This window comes from Lethenteron reissneri, chromosome 44 (genome assembly GCF_015708825.2).
Source record: "Lethenteron reissneri isolate LAM-NWPU_2019-01 chromosome 44, ASM1570882v1, whole genome shotgun sequence".
In the NCBI taxonomy this organism is placed as follows: domain Eukaryota; kingdom Metazoa; phylum Chordata; class Hyperoartia; order Petromyzontiformes; family Petromyzontidae; genus Lethenteron; species Lethenteron reissneri.
The window spans coordinates 8,983,035-9,008,107 of record NC_083822.1 but is presented as its reverse complement, the minus strand read 5'-3'; the positions used below and the strand labels follow the sequence as shown (position 1 = coordinate 9,008,107).

Genomic DNA, 25,073 nt, shown 5'->3' with positions numbered 1-25,073 from the left:
CACGGGTGAACTTGTTCGTTTACTGTTTGGGGGGGAATTGTTCCCAAATTAAAGGGGACCGGTGGCTATCGGTGCCACACCAGGAGACGAAGGTTAGGATCTCTCACGGAGAGATCCGTCCTGATTCCTCTGGCATCACTGCCGTCGTCGTGATCATCATCACGATGGCGTTTAAAAAAAAAACAGTCCGCACAAGTGGATACCCCCGAGCTACCACTGATATCATCTGTCCCACGAGGTGTGGGTGCAGAACTTTGTCACCCGCTCCACCACCGCGAGTCACGACAGTCACCGCTCTCACCTCACCACTCTCAGCTCACCGCTCTCAGCTCACCTCATCGCTGTCACCTCACCGTCCTCACCTCACCACCCTCACCTCACCGCACTCACCTCACCGATCTCACCTTACCGATCTCACCTCACCGATCTCATCTCACCGCTCTCACCTCATCGCCATCCGTCACAACCACTCAGTAGCAAATGGAATGTGTTAGTTTCTGTAGTTTTTTTGTTTGAGTAGATTGTGTTCGTGGAGAGTGATGTTGTAGTGGTTAGCACTCTGCACTACGAACCTGGGCAAACAAGTTCCATCCCCGCTTCCCTAACTCGACTCAGCCTTAGAATGGATAACCCGAAAACGAATTTCTCTAGAACTGCTTTTTACGGTAAGTTTGTTGTCCTTCCCCTGCACCTCCGATAAGCACGGCTGCCAACGTACGGAAGGAAAGAGGTTTTAAATACATACACATGTCTAAACATCATCATTGGGGAAACAAAGACGGCCTGGCGTGGTGCTGCGCATCCACCCCGTCGTGTGCCGTGTAGGCCTCCTCGATGTGAATCGCTCACAGCACTTGCCTCTGCAGCCTATTAAAGTCTATACGTGGGGGTGGGTGGGTGGAGGAGGAGTGGGGGGGGTATCTCTGTCTCTCGAAGTGTCCACGTGATTTCCTCACCGCACTTCCACCCGGGCGGTCCTGGAGTCGTTGCCAGCCGCCGAGGTCACGTGGCACGTGTAGGAGCCGATGTCGCCCGACCAGGCCTGCACGACGCGCAGGAAGCCGCCAGCGTCCTGCGCGAGCCTCGGGGCCGCCTCGGGCCCGATCACGGAGCCGTCCTTGTCCCAGAACACCCTGCCAACGTTGTTAGTCGTCGTCATCATGGTCAATGATTGGTCAACATCACGCGAGTAGTCATTGTCGCTGTCGTCATCTTCGTCGTAATCATCATCATCATGGTAATCATCATCGTTATCTTCGTGGTAGTCATCATTTTCAGTCATCATCATCACGATCATCGTCTTCTTCATTGCATCAACATTGTCATTATTGTCATGCTCATCATCATTGTAGATGCATTATTGCATTCATTGCCAGCATCACCATTGTTTTAATCACCATATTTGTCATCATTATTGTCATTTGTGAAATCAGCATCATCATCATCATCACCACGTTATTGTTAGAAATGCACTTATGGTCGTCATCCCCATTGTCATTTTTGTCGCCATCATCACTGCATAATTTTTAATTGCCCCGAATTATCGTCATCACTGCCATCATGAGCATCATCATTTTCATCGCCATCATCATCACCTTCAATTGTCATTCTCACATTACTCTCAAAATAGTGATTATCATTGTAAGTATTCGAAATCATTCTCACCATCAGCGTGATTGTCAGTGTCTCGCAACAACAACATCAGCAATGTCATCATCCGTTCTCTTCTTAATCACGGCCAGAAATTGAACGCTGAGAATCCACCACACGTCTCAAATGAAAAAAAGCACAAACAGCTGTTCAACGAATCTTGGCAGCCACCCCAACTCAGAACGCCGGCCGCTCCATTCCAGGCTGCTCCCTTGGAGCGGTGAGAAGCGGCACGGAGGTGTGAATTTGCGAGGGCAAGCGGAGCGGTCCCTGGCCCTGCCCCGTAATTCCCTGCTCTTGGCAGCCTGACAGTTTCCCTGTGAAGTGGAGAGCGGCGGATACGAGCTCTCTCTCTCTTCCGCTAAGTTCATCCCCCGTCGCCCATTGACAGGAGCGTGGGCAGTGTGCGCACGTGTGTGTGTGTGTGTGCCCGTAGCGGTCAGCGCGCTGCGATACGAACCCGGCGACCCGAGTTCGATTCTCGCTCACGGCCAACATCAGTTTCGATATTCTGAACCGGTCATGGTCCTTCCCTAGGTCGACTCAGCCTCAAATGAGTACCTGGTGCGGTGTGTAAAAAACATTTCCACTGGGGAGACAAAGGCGGTCGGGCGTGGTGCTGGCCACCCACCCCCTCGTGTGACGTGCCGGCCTTCATAGGTGCTCGCTAACAGCACTTGCCCCCACAGTCTGTTAAGGCTATATGGGGGATATTTGTATTTAGACGGACCGGCACACACACACAGGTATGCACCAACAGGCTCATGAAGGACGCTACTGGGCAGTTGGAGACAGTCGCTCTCCAACAACAACGGAGCACATAGGAGCGACGCTCACAACAATAAGGGGAACGCCAGGGCGGATAAAATACAGCAAGTTGGCACAGTAGGGGGTACAGCTGGTGCAACTGCCAGTCATCTCAGTGAGCCCATAGCACCTGGCTCTGTTCCATCACCTCCTGTCAGCGAGCCTTCGACACTTCGCGTGGCCTCAAAGTGCACCTGTCCTGGCGCAGGCACCGTGGTGATGTCACCGCCACTTAGTGGCGAATGGCGGCTGTTGTTGTTGTTGCTGTGTGGTTTTCAATGGGGAGGGGTGACGCAGAGGCGAGCACACTTCACGATGGACCCGGTGGATTTGATTCCCGCTCACAGCCCAACATCGGTGACGGATATCTGAACCGGTCCTGGGCCTCCGCTCGGTTGACTTAGCCTCAAATGCACATCTGGTGCGTTGTGTCAATGTGAGTATTGGGGAGCCAAATGCGGGCTTGTTTTGTGTTGCATGGACATTAACCCCCCACCGCATCTCTGCCTCCCCCCTGCCTCCCTTTACCTGACAGCGACGGCGGGGTCATGGGTGACGCCACAGTGGAGCGTCGTGGTCATCCCCTTCTCCACGCTCTGGTCGCGAGGAGGAACGGCGATTCGCGTCCTCACTGCCCACGCACGGAGAGAGGAAGAGGAAGTCTAAGCCATGGGAGTTAGCGGTGGCCCAATTCGTATAGCGTGCAGACGTATTGCCTGTAAGGTGCTACACTATGTTCATGCCTCATAAAGCTTTAAAGAACATTTCCCGATATTAGTCAACTGCAGAACTGGCTGAGAGGAGGTCGTGAAACATTGTGGATGACGGGCAATACGTTCCACGTGGATGCAGCCGGACACCGCGGTGGTGTGCAAGTGAGTGGGGCGATTAAGGGAGTGAGTAGGTGGGCGTGGATGGGTTGGTGAATAGATGTGGGGGTGAGCGGGTTAGTGGGTTGGTGAGTGAGGTGGCGAATGGATACGTGTGTGAGTGAGTGGGTGAACGGATGGAGTGATTGAATGAGTCGGTGGGTTGGTGAGTGGCTTGGCGAGTCAGATGGCGAATGGACAAGTGACTGTGTAAACGGATGAATGGAGCGAGTGAACGAACGGGTGTGTGAGTGGGTGAGCGAGTGAGTAATTGAATGAGTCGGTGGGTTGGTGAGTGGCTTGGTGAGTGAGAATGGCGAATGGACAAGTGAGCGTGCAGGAATCGGGCAAATGGAGCGAGTGAACGGGTGTGTGAGTGGGTGAGCGAGAGACTGAATGAGCGGGTGAATACATGGGCCATACTGTGTGTGTGTGGGGTGGCCGTATCCCGGTGTCAGAGAAGTTGCTGTTTGCCGTTAGGGAGTGAGAGAGATTGGACGGGGATGGCGGAGGGATGCAAAAACGCTAACACTGTGAACTTTTTTAAAATTGCATAGGGAGAGGTGTTTTGTGTTCATATGCGCGCTTGTGTGTGTCGTAGTGTGTATGTCCTTTTGTGTGTTGTCGTAGTGTGTGTGTTTGTGTCGTGTGTGTGTGTTCTGTACATTGTGTGTGTGTTGACGTCGTGCATACGTGTCGGTGTTTTTGTGTGTCGTTGTGTGTGTGTGTGTTGTATTATGTGTGTCGTGTGTGTTTGTGTGTTGTCGTATTGTGCGTTTCGTCGTGTGCTTGTGTTGTCGTTGTGTGTCATAGCACGTGTGTTGTTGTGGCTGTTGTCATTGTGTGCGTTGTTGTTTTCCGTGATGCAGAAGAACGAGGGCGTGGGTTGGGAGGAGATTGAAAGGCGCATGTGTCATATTTTTATTGTAGTAGCCCCTGGCTGCCCATTTCAATCGCTCACATGGTCAGGGGAAGCACTCGAGATCAAATGAACGCTCTCCTCCCTTAACCCCTTTAAGGACGCCGATCCCGGCACTTTCCTCGGGGGGAGCACGTTCGACTCACACCGCGATGCCGAGCGCATTCCGATTTAGTATTTTATTTTCTACTATTAATTCGCGGTTCAATTTAACGGCCACCAAGCAATAAATGATCGCCTACCACTCTCCCCCGCCCTTTTGCCTCTGTCGTTTGAGCGAAACGCACCCCCACCCCCCATCCGCGGCTGTGACGCTTCGACGAGGAGGCTAGCGGCGGATTGAGACTGGCTAATCGTGAGAGGTGGCAGCGGCTTGCCGGAAAGGGCTCCATACAGCAGCGGATTGACCAAGGCCGATGGTGGCGATGAATCAGTGGGCGTGCGATGATTTTGGGAGATCCCTCGTTATTTTTTGACAAATTTCTCCAGTTTGGAGTCACCATATTATTATTATATAATGTTTTGGTGATTGTTAACATATAGGTGCCTCCAGTGGCTTCTATGGTTCACGTGGAAATTCCGTGCAACGCGTTTGACCTCATCGGGCAGTTTTCCAATTTCCACCGCTGAACGAAGCGAGCAAAAAACGAGCGAGCGAAACGGCGGACAAACGCGGCCGAACGCCGCGCGGTACAACCCAGAAAACAGGTTGGAGCGCTGTAGTCTACGGGGAAGGGAGCGGGGGCGGGCGGGGGCGATCTTTGTCTCGGCTCGTGAACGTGCGTTCACAAGGCTCGCGCATCCATATTTAAACGGGGATTCTTCCGCAGCGCAGCTGCTGCCTCGCGCTCGCGAGACCACCGAGGGCACTCGTGCGTGCGCGCGCGCGTGTCTGTGACGCCGTGGGGAGCGGCGGTGCAGTGGTTAGCGCGCCGCGCTAAGAACCCGGCCAACTCATGTTTGATTGTCGGTCACGGTCAATTACCGGGGACGATCATCTGAACGGCTCTTGGGCCCTCCCCTAGGTCGACTCAGCCTCCAATGAGTACCTGGTGCGGTGTGCAAACGTCGCCGCTTGGGAGACGGGCGTGGTGCCAGCCACCCACCACCTCCTCGTGTGCCGTGCCGGCCTTTATAAGTGCCCCGCGAACAGCACTTGCTCCTGCATTCTCTTAAGGCTATACGGGGGATCTTTGTCTCTGTGTGTGATGCCCCGCGAGTGCCTCAGTTTAGCCGGGGCACGCAGCCGCGCCGGGCGTGTAGGTTAAGCGCCTGGCCGCGGTAATATGCGAGGAAGCAAATAGTCCCCGTAGCTCACTTTGGAAAGAGAGGGAGGGAGAGGACATAATTGCACGTTCTGTGATTTCGATGGCGTGGATAATAGGAGGAGAGAAAAAAAAACGACAGTCAAAAAATATTACACGGGGCTTTATTTATTCCGTTTGTAAAATCCCATTAAATTTGGGAAGAAATATACGACCCTCAAGAGAGAACAAAGTGAGTCCTCTCTGTAATAAAGCCACGGGGGGTGAAGAAGTAATAAATTAAATAAACAAATATGTTACTTTAAAATCAATATTCATTCAGCTTGGGTCCTGACCCCTCTTATACTGGGGGTGAATTTGTTTTGGCCCCGCTGTATATAACATAAACTCCTCTAATAATCCGGGGGGGGGGGGGGGCTGGGTGGTCTCTTGAGGAGAGGCGGTGCGGTGGTGGTTAGCCACGCGCGAAACTCTGGCGACCCGAGTTCGGCTCACGTTCACGGCCATCCAACAGCGGTGTCGAATTCCCTAAGAACAGCTCGGCCTTACCGTGAGCACCCGGTGCAGTTTGTGATTATGAGCAGTGAAGAGACAAAGGTAGCCGGGCATTGCACTGGCCACACCACGCCCCTCCTTCCACTTGTGCCCTGTGCCAGCCTTGACAAGTGCTCGCTCACAGCACGTGCCCCAACAGCCAGCGTAGTCTATACAGGAGCAGGGTGGGGTCTTTGTATGTGGAGTGACATGGAATGAGTCACTAGCGCGTGGCGCTGGGAGATTGGTAGACAATGGGATTGGGGGTAGCAGCCCGATCTACCAGTTGGACCTGTGGGCCAAGCCCGGAGCCTTCTGGGGGATCCAGAAGGGGGCCTGTCCGAGGGCGGAACCTGGCCACGCTGGGGAGAATAAAAGGCGAGCTCCGGCTCACAGTCGGGGCTGCTGCCATCGGGAATGGAACTCGTCATGCCGCGGTCGTCGTGTTCTTCGCCACTTCAAGCTGTGGGTCTGGAAGTGTGTTGGCTGTCCAGACCCGTTATGGAGTTATCCCCTATGGCTGTGAGAGCCAGAATTAACAAGAGGGATAACGCCTCCTATTAGTGTCTCTGAATTAGTACACTACACATGTATGTATATGTTCACCCACATAGGCTGCCGAGCAGAGCACCTCCCACACGGGGTCATAAGGTCAAAGCTAAATCTGCTTTTATTTCTCCCCGTTAAATGAATACCGTCGTGCGGGAGCAGCCCGCCGCACTCTCGACTATTAGACGACACAATTTAGTTTAACTAAGAGGCCCATTAGAACACTGTCCCCCAGCAGATGAGTGTGTCTGCTGGTTAGCAACCAGATTGATATTGCACGGAAAGTCATTTTCCCCGTGCCGAATGTGCGTGTGTGCGCGTAACTGTGTGTGCGCACGCGTGTAATATGTGTCTGCTTGCGTGCGTGCAGCACACTGGAATTAACGAGCTCGTCTGGCATGCGTGCGCACGTATGTGTGTGTGTGTATATGCATGCCTGTGGAGAACGGAGGCATAGTGGGTTACGACCAATAGCGAATATATGAATCGGTCCTGGTCATCTCCCCCTTGGTCGACTCAGTGGATTGACCATGGCTGATGGTGACGATGATGAATCAGTAGGCATGTCATGAGTATCTGGTGTGGTGCGTAAACATCACCACTGGGGATATAAAGGTGGCTGAGCGTGGTGCTGGACAACCACCCCCTTGGGCCCCATGCCGGCATTAAAAGGTGCTCGCTAACAACACTTGCCCCAACAGTTTGTTGAAGGATACACGGGGGACCTTTGTGTGTGTGTGTGCGCATGCGTGCATCATTCCTCTAAGCGTGCTCCGCACAGCGTCCACCGCTGCTGCCGGGGTAGACCTCCACGCACGGCAGCGCAATTGTATCCTTGCGTCTGCGTGCGTAAATTCCCTGTGTGCACACGCGCGTGCCGCAATGGGGACCCCCTGCGGGGGGGTGGGGGGCTGTGGGGGGGGGGGACGCGTGCTCTGAGGCGTGCGTGTGCGAGCACATGCACGTGGCAGTGGAGGAGGAGTTCGTTGTTTGTGGTGATTTGTGATAGTGGTGGCACTGGTGGGCGGGTGCTGTAACCGTATTGTTGTCCTTCCCCCGCACATCCGATGAGCACGGTTGATTACGTTGGGTGCTAAAGGAGTTCAACATATGTGCTTACGTAGTGCCGGTATTGGGAGGGGCGGTGGTGTTAGTGGTCGTGGGAGTGAGATTGGTGACAGGGGTGATGGTGGTGGAAATGGTTAGTGGTGGTTGAGGTGGTGAAGATGGTGGGAGTGATGGTGGCAGCTGTCATGAAGCTGGTTGTGGCGGTGGTGGTGGCAGTGATTTTTCTCTAAACCTATGTAATGAGCTTCTGAGTAGAAGATAATGTGCCCATCTTGAATATGAAATTAATTTCTGATGACTCAAGTTCATGGGAATTTATGAAAATTTAGCACACAATTGTTGCAAATTTCATTCTTACATCGCCACTGATGGTATTGTTAAATTGTCTCTGATTACCTCGATAACATAATTATCATCCAATTGTGCATACCGTGCAGTATGGATAATAATGATGGTCACGTCACGCTATTTTTAATACGTTTCATCCCGTAGCGTACTGATTTTTGCGAAATAATTTAGTTCATCGTGTTTTATTATTGCTATCATCGCATTTTCTCCATTTCAAATGTCTCATTTAATAAACAAAGATGCCACTGGAGTGTAAATGATTAGTACACTGCACTTGCAGCCAAGACTGGGTTGGTGATTCAGTTGTGAGTGACTCGGTTAATCATCCGGAGATGGAGTCAGCGAAAGAGTGATTGCGTGAGTCAGTCATTTCGTGACCTAGTCAGTGAGTGAGTCGGTGAGTAAGTCAGTGAAGGAGTGAATCAGTGAGTCAGAAAGTGAGTCAGTGAGCGAGTGATTCAGTGAGTAAATCAGACACTGAGTTCGTCACTTGTAAGTGAATGAGTCAGACAGCCAGTGAGCCAGAGATTGAGTGGGTCAAAAAGGCTGTGATTCGGTCAGTGAGCAGTGGAGCGAGTGAATCAACGCATGGGTGAGCTCTCCCACTCGCGTGCTCACCCCATACGGTGAAGCGGGCGCGTGCCGTCGCCTCGCCGCGGTAGTTCTTGGCCAGGCAGGTGTAGGTGCCGGCGTCACGCAGCTCGGCCGGCCCCACGCGCAGCCACCCCGACGGCAGCAGGGAGAAGCGCATCGAGCTCAGGGGCACGGCCTTGCCGCCTGCAGCCGCACACGGCGCGGGCACGCCAGGGGCACGGGCATGGACGCGGTCACGGTGAACATCTCGCCCGCTCTCACGAGGACGGTCGTAGCGACGACGATGACGACGACGATGGTCAAAGTTCCGAGTGCCCCCCCCCACTCAACCTCCCCCGACAATGCTTCACATCGTGTATGGGGCGGTGACGTGGCCCAGCGGGAGCGCGTCTGACACTCGTCCCGGAGGTTCGTGGTAGTGATAATTATTTACATGATGTGTAAGGCGCAGTTCATCTGTACATCCCAATGCGCGCTGTGCATGGAAAGCAGGAAATGGACGGAACCAGGGTAAACGGCCAGAACTGCGGGGTGTAGGCCAATATAAGGCGGTGACTTTTCAAGACAGACTCAAGTATATATATATCTAACCATTCTGATTGTCTGATTGGCAAAGGCAAAGCGTTCCAAAGCCTGGGAGCCGCACTTGCACTAACCCCGGCGTCACAGTTCAAAACGTGCGAAATTCGAAACATTACACCGCAAATCACTCAACTGGGATAACACACGGGAGTCATCGCCGACCAACCGCGAGACTGCTGCAGACTTGCGCGGTGAGAACGGCGGTGACATTGAATGTTCCAATGATCCGATTTGATTTACGTTCGGCAAAAGGTGACGGTTGCAACCCTTCGAATCGCTCGCTCGCACCCACCCACAGAGATGTTCGGGAGGGCCCCTCTTGAGTGTAAATTTGGCTAACTCTCCCACGCCGGCCAGACATATGTGGGAGAATACCCACACTCTACTCCACCACACGAGGCCTGACGACCGACTCAGCCGAGGTGAACCCATTTATGCCGCCCAATAGACACGCGTAGCGGTGGCGGCGGCAGAGGGAGAGGGTGGTGTAGGTGAGGGGAGGGGGGGTGCGGGGCATTTAAGAAACTTGCATCGTTTCTGCAACTCATCAGAATCACAATCAATGTATCTACATTCTAGATTTGAAGTTTTCGTGACTGCAAGGATCCATCCTCTTTGGCTTTTTTCGGTAAAGTCACGTAGGTGAAAACTAAATTTAACTTAATTTAGTTGATTTATTTTATTTAGTTTTCACCTACGTGACTTCAATGTATCTACACTGGAGGAATCCGTTGAGCTACAAATCTATTTTCCACAGACGCCCATCATTTTCACGCATGTCCAGCGACCGCCGCATTGCTGCGAGGCTCGAATGGTACCGACGACCTCGCATGGCGTGGAGAAGGGGGGAGGTCACGCTCGAGTGGTGAGCGGCGCACCTTTGAACCAGGTGATGGCCGGCTTGGGGGCACCTGACACTTCGCACGGCAGCGTGAGCGCGGTGCCCTCGATGGCCGTGCTGTCCACGGGGCCTCGCGTGATGTTTGGGGGGAAACCTGGGGGGAGCAAAGGTTGGAACTTTGAATGCGTTCACTTGTTTTTACACCATTGGAACCTCATTTGCCAGTAAAAAAATATGATAATTGTTTTTTAACCCTTCTATCTGGCAACAAAAGTGACACCTTTTTTACAAGTAGTCATGTTTGCATAGACCACAATACCTGCAGTCATAATGCAAACAAAAAACATAACTCTGATAATGTGCACTGTCCTTGAAGTTGATTGGTCCACACCCGAGACAGCTTTCCTTAGCTTTCCATAGAGCCTAGTCTCACATGGGTATGTTTTTTGTTTGCATTATGACTGCAGGTATTGTGGTCTATGCAAACGTGACTCCTTGTAAAAAAAGGTGTCAGTTTTGTTGCCAGATAGAAGGGTAAAAAAACAATTATCACTTGTTTTTGTTTATTTGTTTGTTGAATACTTTGTTTGGACGTTTAGCAGCAACAACGACGACAGCAACGATGAACACGGAAACAACGCGATGGTGAACCGTGCGCAGGAGGGGCCGCGATGTCCTCCGGCTGCGGTGTACCGAGTGAGGAGGCGAGGAGTTGAGAAAGGAAACGAAGAGGGGGAGTAAGATAGGAGGAGATAGTAAGAGGGGGAGGACGCGGGGGGGGGGGGGGGGGCTGGGTTCCAAATAGGGGGACCATGTCCTCCTGTACCCGACCCCAGTCGCGATCCCTAAGACCTCAGTTGCTCGAGTGTCATCCACTTCTAAATAATCAGCACGTGCATTTTGTTGACCAATTTATCTCTGATTATGCAATCATCATGCGAGGCATCCGTCTGCATCTCTCTCACAGACAATTGCAAAGGTCTGTGATATACAACGCCCCTTTTGGAAGGCGATATGACGGAGCTGCCATTGGGACCCCTTCAAGTAAGCTATGTTCCACACACAGAGATGTATGTATGTTGAACTTCTTTCGCACCGTACGTAGCCAAACGTGCCAACTGGAGGTGCAAGATGCAAGGTATTCAAATTAAGCGCATGCTTACAATGAATGCATTTTTTTTCGTGTGATCAGTCACCGATGACGAGGCTGAGACCATCAACTATGGAACCCATTTAGTTTATCGCCGGTGGACGAAACCTGGATTTGAATCTCAAATGTTAGCCGTGCAGGCTCAGCGCTCGCACCTCGGGGCAGGCCGGCCGCCTCTGAAGTCGGCCACTTTAATTGCATTAGCTACTTCAAAGTCACTTCACGATAGAGGCGTGAAGGCATTAATTGATTTCATTGATTTCATTGATTCTCGTGCTCATGATACATGCATTGCATTGCGCGCAAGAATTGATTATCATTCAGAAGCGGCCGGGTGGCTTAGGGTTAATGTCACTGAGCCGGCACCGCTACAGTTCTGGGTTAGAGTCGGTGTATCGGCTGCCTGCGGTCTAAGTGTAGCAAGTTAATGGTCTCGTTTCACGAGCCATTGGCTCACATAGAGACCCTCAGATGCACGTAGAAATCCACAGATTCACTTAGATACCCATCAACTTTCACAGAGACTCATAGGCTCGCATAGAGACCCACAGACTTACACAGACTCACAGACTCGTATAGAGATCCTTTGACTCGGACAAAAACCCATACACCATTGGAACCTCATTTGCCAGTAAAAAATATGATAATTGGTTTTTTACCCTTTTTATCTGGCAACAAAACTAACACCTTTTTTTACAAGGAGTCATGTTTGCATAGACCACAGACTAGGCTCTAAGGAAAGCAGTCTCGGGTGTGGACCAATCAACTTCAAGGACAGTGCATACATTATCAGAGTTATGTTTTTTGTTTGCATTATGACTGCAGGTATTGTGGTCTAAGCGAACATGACTCCTTGTAAAAAAGGTGTCAGTTTTGTTGCCAGATAAAAGGGTAAAAAAACAATTATCAAAACCCATACGTTCACACAGACAGCATAGAATTACACAGAGACCAATAGACTCATATATAAACCGATAAGTGCGCACACAGACCTTTTAGACTCAGATTTAAGCTCACAGATTAACCTCGAGATCCATAGACTTAGACTGCGGCCCATAGCCGTGCACAGATAGACCCACGAAGATCTAGTTCTTATTAAAGTTGGTGGTCTCAGCACAGTCACCGATGACTGCTCAAGTAATAAAATAAGAATGCGGCTGTGAGAGAGTGCTGTGTCCCTGATATCTTTGCAGTGTTTAGATATGAATATAAAAAGGCTGTTAAAAAATAGTGCGAGATGGGAACATTAAACATACACCGCAACACACACTCTCTCAAATGCATAATGATATTTCATTACTCAAAATGGAATTCACAACTAAATTTTTATTAAATTTTGGCTTATTACATAAAGGCATAACTTTTATTACGTAAAGGCACGACTATTTTTTTTTATTTCTTGCTCTTACTTAATATATATCTCTCAAAATATGTCTATGCATTTATAATGGTATTCCAACTGTGCTCCCAGTATCATTGAGAACTAGATGAGGAATCCGAGGAGCAGTGCATCACCCTGTGTCGGAGAACGGTCCGGTGATGTCACGGAACTCATTCTGAGATCTCCATCCCAGTGACCTTGAGTCACCGTTATCCACGCTCACAGAGTCATAATATAGACCCGTAGACTCGCGTTAGAAACCCATGGCCTCCTTACCCAGAATCCCTTCATTGGAACAGGCTCACTTCCTGTTACTCGGTTAAAGTCGCTACTCACGTCCGCCTTATTTAAATTCGTTTGTTTGAAACGCGATCAACAATTTCTGGCTGAGTATTGTTATACTCATGACTAATTGGTTAGCTGTTTCTTGTGTCCTGCACAGTGTTGCCCTTGATTGTATACCTTTCAATGGTGAAGTGCTTACCTTGTGTTGATGTTTTAAAACATTGTTGTCGTGTACTTTTATTTTTTGTTGTTCTGTATGCAAACGATGTAACATCTCAGCCTATGACACCAAATAAAACCAAATTCAACTAACTCAAAACGTCAAAGTGCTTTCCTGCTCAAACGAGCGCTGACTCATTGGCGCTAAACTCCTGTGTACAACCCCGAGACAGTGGTGGAATATCCACATTCCTATGGCAGGGGGTGAGTCTATCCAGAACCAGTGGGCTGAGTCAAACCCCACAATCAGGATTTGATCTCACAACCTATCGAATGTGAGACGCTGGCTCTACCATCGAGTGAGCCACCTGGCCGCATATCAATATTGGGGAGTGGGGGGGACAGGAGTTACATGGAAAAGGAAGAATATCTGGCATGCTCGAGACGGAGATTCGTTGAATGGCAGTGAGATGTATAATTTTATTTCCCAGAGTTGTATTTCTTTGTGTGTTTCTGGCCAATTTAAGTCACAATCAAATTGTTGTTGCTGCACAGAGCCATTAGTGACCAGGCTCACGGCAATCAACTCCGATGCAATCTTGGCTTTGCCATGACAGACGTGAACACAGACCCAATTGAGGCAATCGTGTAGGCCTGGCATTATTCATTGTAAGGGTGACTGGCACTTGTAAACCCCGGCTTGATCAGAGTTGGGAGTCTGGAACTCAGATCCGAAGCCAGGGTCTCAGCAATGCCAGTTCAGGGATCTGACCTCAGAGCCATTGGCAGTCATCTCGTATCTCCAAGCTCTTAAACCTTGAGGGCAACAGCCTTTAATTAGTGAGAGTTCACATGGCACAATTTGTAACACTCGTGCCTCCCAGAAAAAGGGGCCTGCGTTCGATTCACGACTCGGGTGGCTTTCTGCGTGTAGATTGCATGCTCTGCTACCTGTTGTACGTATGCAAGTTGACATTATTTTGCACCGAACGTAGCCAACCGTGCTAATTGGAGGTGCTGCAGAAGGACACAACACCTGTTTTGCAGGTGTTTCATCCAGGTTATTTGGTTTCCTCCGAGAGCTAATGTCGTTGGCGCTGGCTAAATATCCCAGCGCAGGTAAAACGGGAAAAAAGGTAAAGGTGCAACCCTGCAACTGCTTGCTCACACCACATGCCGGCAAAAGGGGGGCCTCCACTCTAGCGAACGCTAGAGGGTAATTTGGTTTACTCTTCTACGTTGACGAGATGTGCTGGAGAAGTGTTGCTGGAGAATCCCGAAAAGAGAAACTCTTCCGGACTCAGTGTCGCTTTCCTGAGAAAATAAACACTAATATAAAGAAGAAACGGACGGACGAACCGACAAACAAACGTACGTACGGACAGAGCAAACTCATCAACGTGTCGTTGACGGAGCGTAGGCGCTGCACTCACTGGTGACGGTGAGGAAGGTGTGGGTCTGCACCTCCCCGGCCACGTTGCGCACAAAGCACTGCACCATGCCCGAGTCTTTCTCCTCCAGCGACGCCACCAGGAGGCTGCCGTTCGCGAGCACTCGGAACCGCGAATCCCCGAAGTGGCCGATCGGGGAGCTGTCCCGATACCACGTCAGGGTCGGCGGAGGCAAGCCTGCGATGATCCGAAGTGGTGGGGGGCGGAGGGGGGGTGCAGGGGAAGGGGGGGGGGCAACAGGGTTGGGGGGGGAATAGTTTCGTGTGAGCACCCGGCGGAGAGCGGGCGGCTGAGTAATGGGGACGTTTATATGGGACGACACCCCATGACTCGTGGTCACGGTTACACGCCAGGTGATGATTTGGATGGCTGACCTGCTGCTGTTGATGGTCTTCATGATGTGATGGTGACGGTGATGGCTGCCGTGATGGTGGTCGTGGTTTTAATAGTGGTGGTGGTAGTGTCAGCTATGATGTTTTGATAATGGTGACGATGATGATTGCAATGATGGTGCTGATGATCGTGACAATGATGATGATGATTGCAATAATGATGGTGATGATGGTAAAACATTTGGCGATATTTATGTACGTATGTTGAACTTCTTTTGCACCGTACGTAGCCAACGGTGCTAATCAGAGGTGACAACGATTGTGATAACAGTGATGCTGATAATGATAACCATGATGATTCGGATCTTTCAGATGATGATGATGGTGATGCTGACAACGATGATGGTATTGATGAAAATAATCATTACGCCGATGATCACGATGACAACGACGCTGATGCCAATGACGAGAATCTATTCTGGGCATAATTACGACAACGAGGGCGACGATGACGACAACGCTAAACAATGACGGCGACGATTATGACGCCGATCGTTTCCACGACGCGGATCATCGCTCTGGGGACGATTACATTCACACTCTCCAGTGATGACGACGACTACCAGGACAGAGATGATGATGATGACGACTACCACGACAGAGATGATGACGATGACTACCACGTCAGAGATGATGACGATGACGATGATGACGACTACCACGACAGAGATGACAAAGATGACGGCGATGACGACGACTACCACGACAGAGATGACGGCGATGACGACGACTACCACGACAGAGATGACAAAGATGACGGCGATGACGACGACTACCACGACGATGATCGTAACAATGGCAGCTGTTGAACGACAACGATGAGGCTGACGAGCAACGGTCGCGGTCGATGAATGCCGTCACCGCCGTCGTCACCTGCTGCCTGGCAGGGGATCTCGAGGGCTTGCTCCACCACTCCCATGATCCTCCTCCTCGGCTCCACCGTGAAGAAAGGCACCTCTGCGGACGGCGACAGAGCGAAAGCACGAGGGTTCATCCCGACACAGGAGGAGCTTCCTAAAGCCGTCCATTTACATAACCTTCCCACCCACCCACCCCCAACTCTCAACCTCGATATGCAGAATGTAGCATATTTTAATATCCAATTATGCAAAGCGGTTATTAAAAACAATAGTCGCAGTGTTGGGGGGATGCATCCTCGTGGCGAGAGATATAATTACGCGCACGCGTCGGCAAATGTTATTTTTAGTAATTTTTTTTTTCTTCTTGACGGGTGAAAAAAACATATATCGAGGAGGACAAGGCATCGTGTATGCAAGACCTCCTGCTGCGGCCGGGCCAGGATTCAATTAACACCTCAAATGTGTCTCTCAAAGAAGAAGAAGAAGACGAGACGGGGGGAGGGGAAGGGGGTGTTATACATTTCGGCGCGTATTTTTAATCGGTTCCCTCAAAATCCGAAGCGCTTGCTCGAGAAGACAAAACCCGCTCGGGCTCGATTTTGTGTGCGAGCCGTGAGATCACCCGTCTCGCCGCGGCCAGGAACTCCGCTAACAACGCCCTGTTAGCAGCGACGGCAATGCGTAAATGGGTTAAGCTCGTGTTGAAATAGCACACGCGCACAAGACAAAGATGTCCCCCGTACAGCTTCAGGAGACGTTTTGGGGCAAGTGCTGTTCGCGAGTAGCACCTATGAAGGTCGGCACTGCACACCACGGTGTTGGGTGGCCAGTGGACACGACCGACCGCCTTTGTTTCCCCTGTGGGGATGTTTTATACACTGCGCCAGGTACTCATTTGAGGCTGAGTCGAGCTAGGGGAGGCCCAAAACCAGTTCAGATAATTGTCGCTGGTGTCGGCCGTGAACGGGAATCGAACTCGGATCACCTGGTTCGTAGAGCAGCCCGCTAACCACTGCCCCACCGCTCCGCAAAGACAAAGATCCCCCGTATAGCCTTAACAGATTGTAGAGGCAAGTGCTGTTAGCGAGCACCTATGAAGGCCGGAACGGTATACGAGGGGTGGGTGGCCAGCGCCACGCCCGACCGCCTTTGTCTCCCCAGTGGCGATGTTCACACACCGCACCAGGTTACTAATTTGAGGCTGAGTCGAGCTAGGGGAGGCCCAGGACCGGTTCAGATAATCGTTACTGGTGTTTGCCGTGAGCAGGAATCGAACCCGGGTCGCCGGGTTCATAGCGCAGCACGCTAACCACTGCCCCACCGCTCCCCACACACGTACACATACACATATCTTGTCCCTTGCAATGTGTCAAGATGTGTCCAGTTTTTTTTGCCCGTTAATTTTCCTTCGAGGGAAACTGCTGCATGGCATTCCCAACGCAATAAAGCGAACGCATCATTGCCGCCGACAAAAAATTCCTCCGCAAATTTCTAAAATGTGAAGATTCTATCTCCATCACGAGTCGCGATTTCCATGTGAATTGCCGAATCCATCAACCTCCCTTTTTTGTCGCTTTCATGCTCCCAATTGCTTGCTATGATGGACAATAACAACAATAACAACCGCGTCGTTAAAAGAATAACACAATTGAAAAGCAACTCAATATACGGCGCGTGCAATGCTGTTGACGTCGCTATAATGCGACTGTGCTAAGGTGGGTGGGGGGGATGTCTGTGGAGATATCCTCGAGCCTCAGCTCCGGGGCTGTGATGTTCCGTGACTGAACCACGCGTGCAGCTCACTGGCTCGGCGCGAGCAAAATAACGAGCACAAATTGGCTTTCACGCATCTCTGTCTCTTACACTCACACCCACCGCACTTTCTTCCTTTCCCATCCTCCCCTTTCGCAAAAATAATTTTTGTGTTTTTACATTTTTTTTTGTCGTCGCAACGTCGCTAATTCCCCGGCCTTGTCCCCCTGTTGACAAGCGGGGCTGGCGCCGCGCGCGACTTCAGATAACCAGCCACAGCGTCCACCCCCCCCCCACGTCATTGCCGCCTGTCTCCCCCCCCCCACCCCCCCCCCCACTCCTTGTAGATTCGGTAGCGCGGCGGCCGAATTAAAATGCAAATTTGTTTAGTGTGTTGGGGCAATCGAGCGACGAGGCGTGCGCTGACGGCCTCTAAATTACCCCTGAGAGCATCTCAGTTTGATTAAAGTAATTAAATCCGCTCCTTCCTCGTGGAATACTGACAGCCCGCGTACAGCTGTGCGGAGCGAGAGTGGAACTCCGCTCGCTCGACGCGCAGACAGCGGCGTGCGCGCGTAGCGGGAGGACAGCTTGTCCTCCTCGCTGGCAGACGGCCAGTTCGTCAACAAACTTTCACCTTTTTCCCTTCTTCCTCGTCGTCTTCTTCATCGTCATCATCATCTATCCACCCCCCCCCCCTTCCTCCGACCATCCAATGCCACCCCCACCGCCACCACCACCACCCCACCAGCCTCCAAGAATCCAATTGGGGTTTCCCTCCCCCCCCCCCCCCCGGTTCAAAATTCGTGACATAACTTCCAACAGCTTCGTCTCTCTCGTAAATTAGAGCGTGCAGAATTCCAGACGCGCCGCCGTAAATTCACAATCGTTGGTGGCCGGCGTTGGTGGCTGGGGGTGTGACACCTGTGATGTCGTGCGAGAGCTCGATTTACGCCGGTAGGGTTGGAGGGAGGGGTGGTGCGTAATTCTCCTTTCTCCGAGACAGCGTCGTTAGCGATCTTTTTTTTCCGTTATGTTGTTGGCGAACACCTGACGTGAATTAATGAAGCCGTTTACGCACACTTTTGGCGTTGCGACTCAAGCGCACGTGATTCACAAGGCAGTGAGAGCTGGAGACATCCCTGAGTTGGCGACGGAGAGGAGACGAATCTACGACGGTGTCGCGATCACCGTCTCGCCACAGCACGGTGTAACGGGCAGCGCGGCCAGGACTTGCAACCCAGAGGTCGTCGCCGGTTCGATTCGGTATCCCAGGCGCGGCAGTTGTTGAAACGAGGGTGGCGAGTTTCTTAAATCGTCCACACCTCTGTCCACCCCGGCCGTATAAGTGGGGGTACATCCGCGCGTGGCGGGGAAAAGTGTGGGATACTCCGACCTGTTTAAAAAAATACTGCCAGTATGGCAGAGTAAATCCTTGGACTAGGGCTCATGGCGTACACGTAACGCCTTTGCCCTGCTTACGCCGTGGAGTAGAGGTGGCTGCTCCCTTGCTTATATCAGATCACAGTTGTCCAGCGCAGGAGCCCAAGGGCCCAACATTCCAAGCAGCCAGCACAAAACAGCACACGTCAAGTGGCAATAGATCAAAGTTCGTACGTCGCTTGGATTGAGAAGCGTTATAAATACTTGGGGAAAGAGACGACGATGGCAGGAGAGAACTTCAAAGTGGAGCAGGGCGAGGGAAGAGGCTAAACAGGGAAGTGAGGTGACCTGCAGCGTGATGAGTGGGTGAGTGTGTTGGGAGCGGGGGGAGTCAGTGGGTGTGTGCGGGTCGGCGAGTACATTGTTGTAAACTGCAGCGTAGTCCTGTCGGTGCTTGTACACAGTCTAGCAGTCTGGACTCCTTGATACGGGCGAATTAATAAATGCGCACAGTTGATGGGAACAGTTCACCACGGGGTGGAAGCAGCTTGGTATTGTGCAGTAGAGTGTCTGATTTGTGAGCGATGCGATGTTTGTTTTGTCTGTCTATGAATACGTGAAGTGGATACATTTTCTGTCGGCGGCGACGAGCACACCTTGCGCTCTGGGCGCACGCTGCGTTAGTGGGAGACGCAAATGGAATCCAAATTAGGGAAGGGCAATAAAAATGGTTACAGATCCAGAGTGTCCCATTAACGGGCAGCGCTGCGATGAAACAGAACTTAGACAATGCCGTTTCCACATCGATAGAGTTCTTCAAAAGCGACATTGATTTCGAAGTGCGATAATTTCTATTTTTTTTTATATCGCGGTTAGATGCGTGAGCGTAATTATAACCACCGCCTTTATTGCCACACCGCCGCCATCATCGCCGCCACCATCATTTACCACCGCAGTTATCGTTATCACCACCACCATTACCACCGCCACCATCATTATCGCCACCACCACCAGCATCATCGTCGTCGTCTTCATCAACGCCACCATCATTACCATCCGCAACATTACAACTCCTGTTGTCATGACCGGCACTACCACCATCATCATTATTATCATCCATTCATCATCATCATGTCCACCATAATCATTCCTACCACCAACACATTACTACTAAAATCACGACTGCAATGGTCATTATTATCGTCATCATTATTATTTCCATCACCACCACTGCCATCAACATTTACACGACTATGAACAGCATCATCATGACCACCACCATCACCACCACCATCATCACAACAGCTGCTACCATAATCATCACCACGATCATCATTATTCCTATCATCAACACAACCATCAACATCATTGCCATGATCAAAACCCCCATCATCACCACCACCATCACTACTATCATTATCATTTCAACCACCACTACCACCAACACCATCACTACTTCTACAATCATCACCACCACTGTCCTCCAGGGCTAGATTTCGATCTCTTAGCCGCAGGGGCACCTGGGCTAGTTGAGCGTGAGTGCAATGTGGGAGGGTTAATCTACATCCAATAGGGAGAACTGGAGGATGAAATTAAACAAGCCAATAAAACAGCAATTAATTAACATAGAATTGTTTTATTGTTCATATTAAACCAATTAATAATAAAGAATGTAATGGTTTTTTTTCTTCCTGAAACCCCTCTGGAGTTTTGGGGCCTTGCCAAATGTGCTGTTTGCACCTCCCCTCCAAGATGGCTCTGTCACCATCATCTGCAGTCTATGAGACTCTTAGTCCTATACATAAAATGAGTGTCTAACCGTGCGTTCATCTGTCTACTTGTGTGTATCAGTGTGTGTCCGTGTGTGTCCGTGGTAGTGTAAGCGGTTAGTGAGCCGCGCTACAAACCCGACAATCCAAGTTCGATTCCGGCTCACGGTCAACACCAGTGACGATTATCTGAACTGGTCTGGGTCCTCCCCTACGTCGACTCAGCCTCAAATGAGTATATGGAGAGGTGTGTAAACTTCAGCATTGGGGAGACAAAGGTGGCCGGGCGTGGTGATGCACATCCACTACCTTGCACTCCATGCCGGTCTTACTAGGTGCTTGAAAAAACCCTTGCCGCAGGTCCTGTTTAATGTCCAGGGAAGACTTACAGATTTCCCGGGATAGCTTCATTACAAGCAACATTGTTTAGTGATACTGGACTGGCAGTGGATCAGAAACACACAGAACAAATAATCAACGCATTGGTGAATAAGGCAGCCCTGAAGAGGAATGGTCTAAAATAATAGCAGAGTGGTAGCCAAGGCATGGCATGCGTCCAAGAGGGCATCCACCGAGGGGATGAGCGACGTTAACATGAATTCGTGCGCAGGTGCTCCGCGAAGTATTACATCGCACGATCGTGAGAGGTGGTTGTGGGGGCAGCTTTGCGAGGTCTTCATCCAGCAGTGGATTGACCATGGCCGATCGATGATGATGATGATGATGAAAGAGGAGAAAGTCAGTAATCGGTGACATTTCGGTCAATGGCCCTTCCTCAAAGCAGAGGAGTGAACAATCCTGGGGAATATTCTTAGGTTTTTTCGGTAAAGTCACGTAGGTAAAAAACTTAAAATTAATAAAAGTAAAATAAAAATAAAATAAAATCACGACGTTTCGGAGGCAACACAAGCTTCCGTCTTCAGGTGGAACCGTCACAGCACGATAGCTGTATCAAGTAATGATACCGTCACAGCACGATAGCTGTATCAAGTAATGATACAGCTATCGTGCTGTGACGGTTCCACCTGAAGACGGAGGCTTGTGTTGCCTCCGAAACGTCGTGATTTTTTTAACTTTTATTAATTTTAATTTTTTACCTACGTGACTTTACCGAAAAAAACCTAAGAATATCAATTCTTGCAGTCACGAAAGCTTCAAATCTAGAACCCTGGGAAAACCAGGACAGGTGGCAAGCCGCGAGACTCACCGAGCACGGTAAGGTAGGCCGAGCGGACCACAGGGTGCGCCGCGGCCACTCCGGACGCCGCGCCGGCGCCGCCGGAGGACGCAGGGCCCCTCGGGCCCAGCGTCACCTCGCAGTCGTAGCGGCCCGCGTCGGCCGCGGACGGGGACGTCACGGTGAGGCGGCGGCCGAAATCGCCGACGCCGGACGTGATGGCGGGGCCACTGTTGTGTCTCCACGTGACGGTCACTCGCTCCAGTGGCCTGGTGGTTGACGGCCGGCGAAAGGGGGCACACAGAGGGATTGGGGCGAGTAAAAAAAAAAAGAATTTAAAAGGTTAAAGGTGCAGCCCCGCAACTGCTCGCTCACGACACTGCTGGCAGAAGGGCTTCCCTGCTGAAGGGAGCTTCAGAGAGGGCCCCGCTGGAGGATATGTTTTGCCTACTCTTCCATGCTGATCAGACGCCTTGGAAGAGGTGGGAGTATGCACGCTTTACCTCGCCGCAAGCGACGCGCTGATTGACTGTCCCCAGGTCGTGTGAGGTGGTTATTGTCATACAAACAAGAATACATTAAACATTTCCCCTTGTCAATCAACCGCTACACGAAAGTTTGGCCACATTTCACCACGCTGCGGTCGGTACTGGTTGGCGAAGAGGCGTCGCTCCCGTATCGGTTCAGATATCATTCGCGACTGACATCCAGCGTCGCAAAACGCAGCGTGTCGAATCGCAGTATTTGCCCCCGACGTTTTGTGAACGGGCGCGCATTCAATGTTGCCAAACGTCGGCGGAGATCCGAGGGACGCAGAGCCCAGGGTGAGACACTGGGAGCTCACCGCAAAGCTCCTGTCTCTCCTCCACTTGCCCCGCGAAAAACCCGTACACCCCCCCCCCCCCTTCCTCCACCCCTCCCACCCCACCCCACCAAAGAAAAATCTAAACAGAAAATCAATAAAAACGTACATGAAATAAATAAAACAATTCGCTCTCCCGCGTAATCACATGATCAGATCGCACGACAGCTCACGGTAACGAGGGCCGACTCGATCGCGCGAGTCCATTAGCCTCGGCGCGCGCCGTTCTCATCCTCTCGGTCGCCAGATCCGAGAATTTCTTCTCGACGGGAGAGAAGTCAACGGCGAAAAGATTTAAGGGCGCGCGAGCGCTTTCTAGGAGATTACCGCCTCCGCCGCCGAGAGAAATACCCAGGCGCATGCATTTTTGATGTCAAGAGTTTCTGGCAAGCAATTAGAGTGACGCCCGTTGCCCATATGGTGCCTTCCCGTTGGCTAGGAGAAAAAAAAGGGGGGTCCTCCCCCCCCCACCCCCCACGATGCTGACATGATTTTTCGCAGGCATTTGACAAAGCGTTAAAAAAATCGCATTCGTGTAAAATGTTGAAATAATTTAATGAGCGGAGATGGTTTGCATGCATATTTAATGACTATTACCGTGGTGCGTCTTTATTTTTTGCGGGCTGGCCGCAGCATAGAAGATGTTACGCACTCCAGCACTGTCTTGAAGCGGCGCGCCAGTTGCGAATAAATAATAGAGGGGGGGGGGCGTTCCTATTCATTACTATTCATTTGGCGGCGGCCGACCGGCCCAGCGTTAGCAGACGTAACAATCGCACGGCGCAGCGGATGGGTCTCGCCATCATCAGGCGAGAACCCTAGACACGAAACGATAGGGAAGATGGATTTTAATTAGTAGCACGAGCGTGGGACACCCCACCCCCCCAACCTCCATAGCACATTCGAACCGGCGGCAGGATTTCAGACTCCCCCCCCCCCCCGTCGTGGTTTGTGAATGCAGAGCTCGGAGTTTACGAAGCCGCGGGGGGGGGGGGGTTATTCTCGTGAAGGAGACTGAAACTGCAACTGAGGATGTTTAACGGAATTTACGGACAGCCATGGCGATTCGGGGGCTCGCGGGACTCTGCGCACCGATCGCTGAGAATCAGGGCTCTCTTCTTCTTGATTCTTTCGGTAAAGTCACGTAGAAGGGAAATAATAAAATAATAAAAATAAAACATGATAAAATAATTCTCACGACGTTTCGGCCACAATGCAAGCAGCCGTCCTCAGGTGAAGAACAAGTCTGTCAGAAAGACAGGTGAAGAACAGGTCTGTCGGAAAGACAGCATCTGAATCCGACAGACCTGTTCTTCACCTGAGGCTGCTTGCGTTGTGGCCGAAGCGTCGTGAGAATAATTTTATTATGTTTTATTTTTATTATTTTATTATTTACCTTCTACGTGACTTTTCCAAAAGAACCAAGAAGATGAATCCCTGCAGTCACGAAAGCTTTAAATCGAAATCTGGGCTCTCTCCTTCATTTTTGACAGCAACTAACGACGTCACCGCCCGTCCTTAGTTTGTAGGGAAAAAAAGAGGGGGATTTGTTTGAGTGGGAAAACAGATGTAGACAATTTACAGCTCCTTCATCAATCCACTGGTGGATAAAGGTCCCCTATGCCTATGCCGTGTCGGTTACGGGGGTTTGTTGATCATACTTCCCCGCTGTGCTTACAGATGGTCATGCCACGAGTGCCCAGTAAGACATCTCGTAGAGCAATGCCATCCTGTGTGAGAGAGCGGCCCGTGTCAGCGGGTATTGCAGGGCTACCTCTGAAATATATTCATGTGACCTCTGTTCCACACAGTATGGGCGCAGCGATTTCCTACTCCCTCGGCATGGTGTCGCGGAGCGAGATGTTAACTATCTCGCCAGGTATGCAGGAGGTCATGGGTTCGATCCCGACCCTGAGACCTGCATATTTGGAGTTTGCATGTCCCTCTCCCCGTGGTTGCGTGTTTTTTTCTCTCTCCTGAGTCCTAAAGTTTTTTTCTCCACATTTAGAAATATGTGCTTATAGTATTGGCTGTTATATATTGCTACGTGATAATCCACTTCGTTGGGATATCACTTGTGGCCAGGTCGCTTCTGCAAAAGAGCTATGGAGCTCAGTGGGCCTTACCCGGTAAAATAAAAAATTAACTTTGAATAATTTTAAAAATGAGAACATTGTTTGACAGGACAGCAACACCCAGCGAGTTGTGTACCAAAATGAACGTGATGACCATCATTAAAATCAATGCATCTTCAGAACCCGCTAGCAATCACCGGCGGCTGAGTTATAGATTTGATCCCAGCATCTCAGCGGTGCTGGGCTCAGCACTCTGACTTCTGAACCACGTGACCCCGGGGATAGGGAGTATGGAAACAAACAGACAAACGAACGAACGAACACGTGACCAGTCAATCTACGGGGTGGTGC

The 25,073-nt window shown here is 51.0% G+C and overlaps 1 protein-coding gene across 1 annotated transcript in view; it reads right to left on the bottom strand.

Annotated features, from left to right (window-relative positions):
* LOC133353638 (protein sidekick-2-like) overlaps positions 1-25,073 on the bottom strand; it is a 473,964-nt gene that overhangs the window by 138,966 nt on the left and 309,925 nt on the right. Inside the window, 7 exon segments of the mRNA XM_061570031.1 lie at positions 957-1,133; positions 2,986-3,088; positions 8,628-8,786; positions 10,064-10,180; positions 14,435-14,629; positions 15,718-15,801; positions 21,816-22,054. Of these exon segments, the coding sequence (XP_061426015.1) occupies positions 957-1,133; positions 2,986-3,088; positions 8,628-8,786; positions 10,064-10,180; positions 14,435-14,629; positions 15,718-15,801; positions 21,816-22,054 (1,074 nt within the window).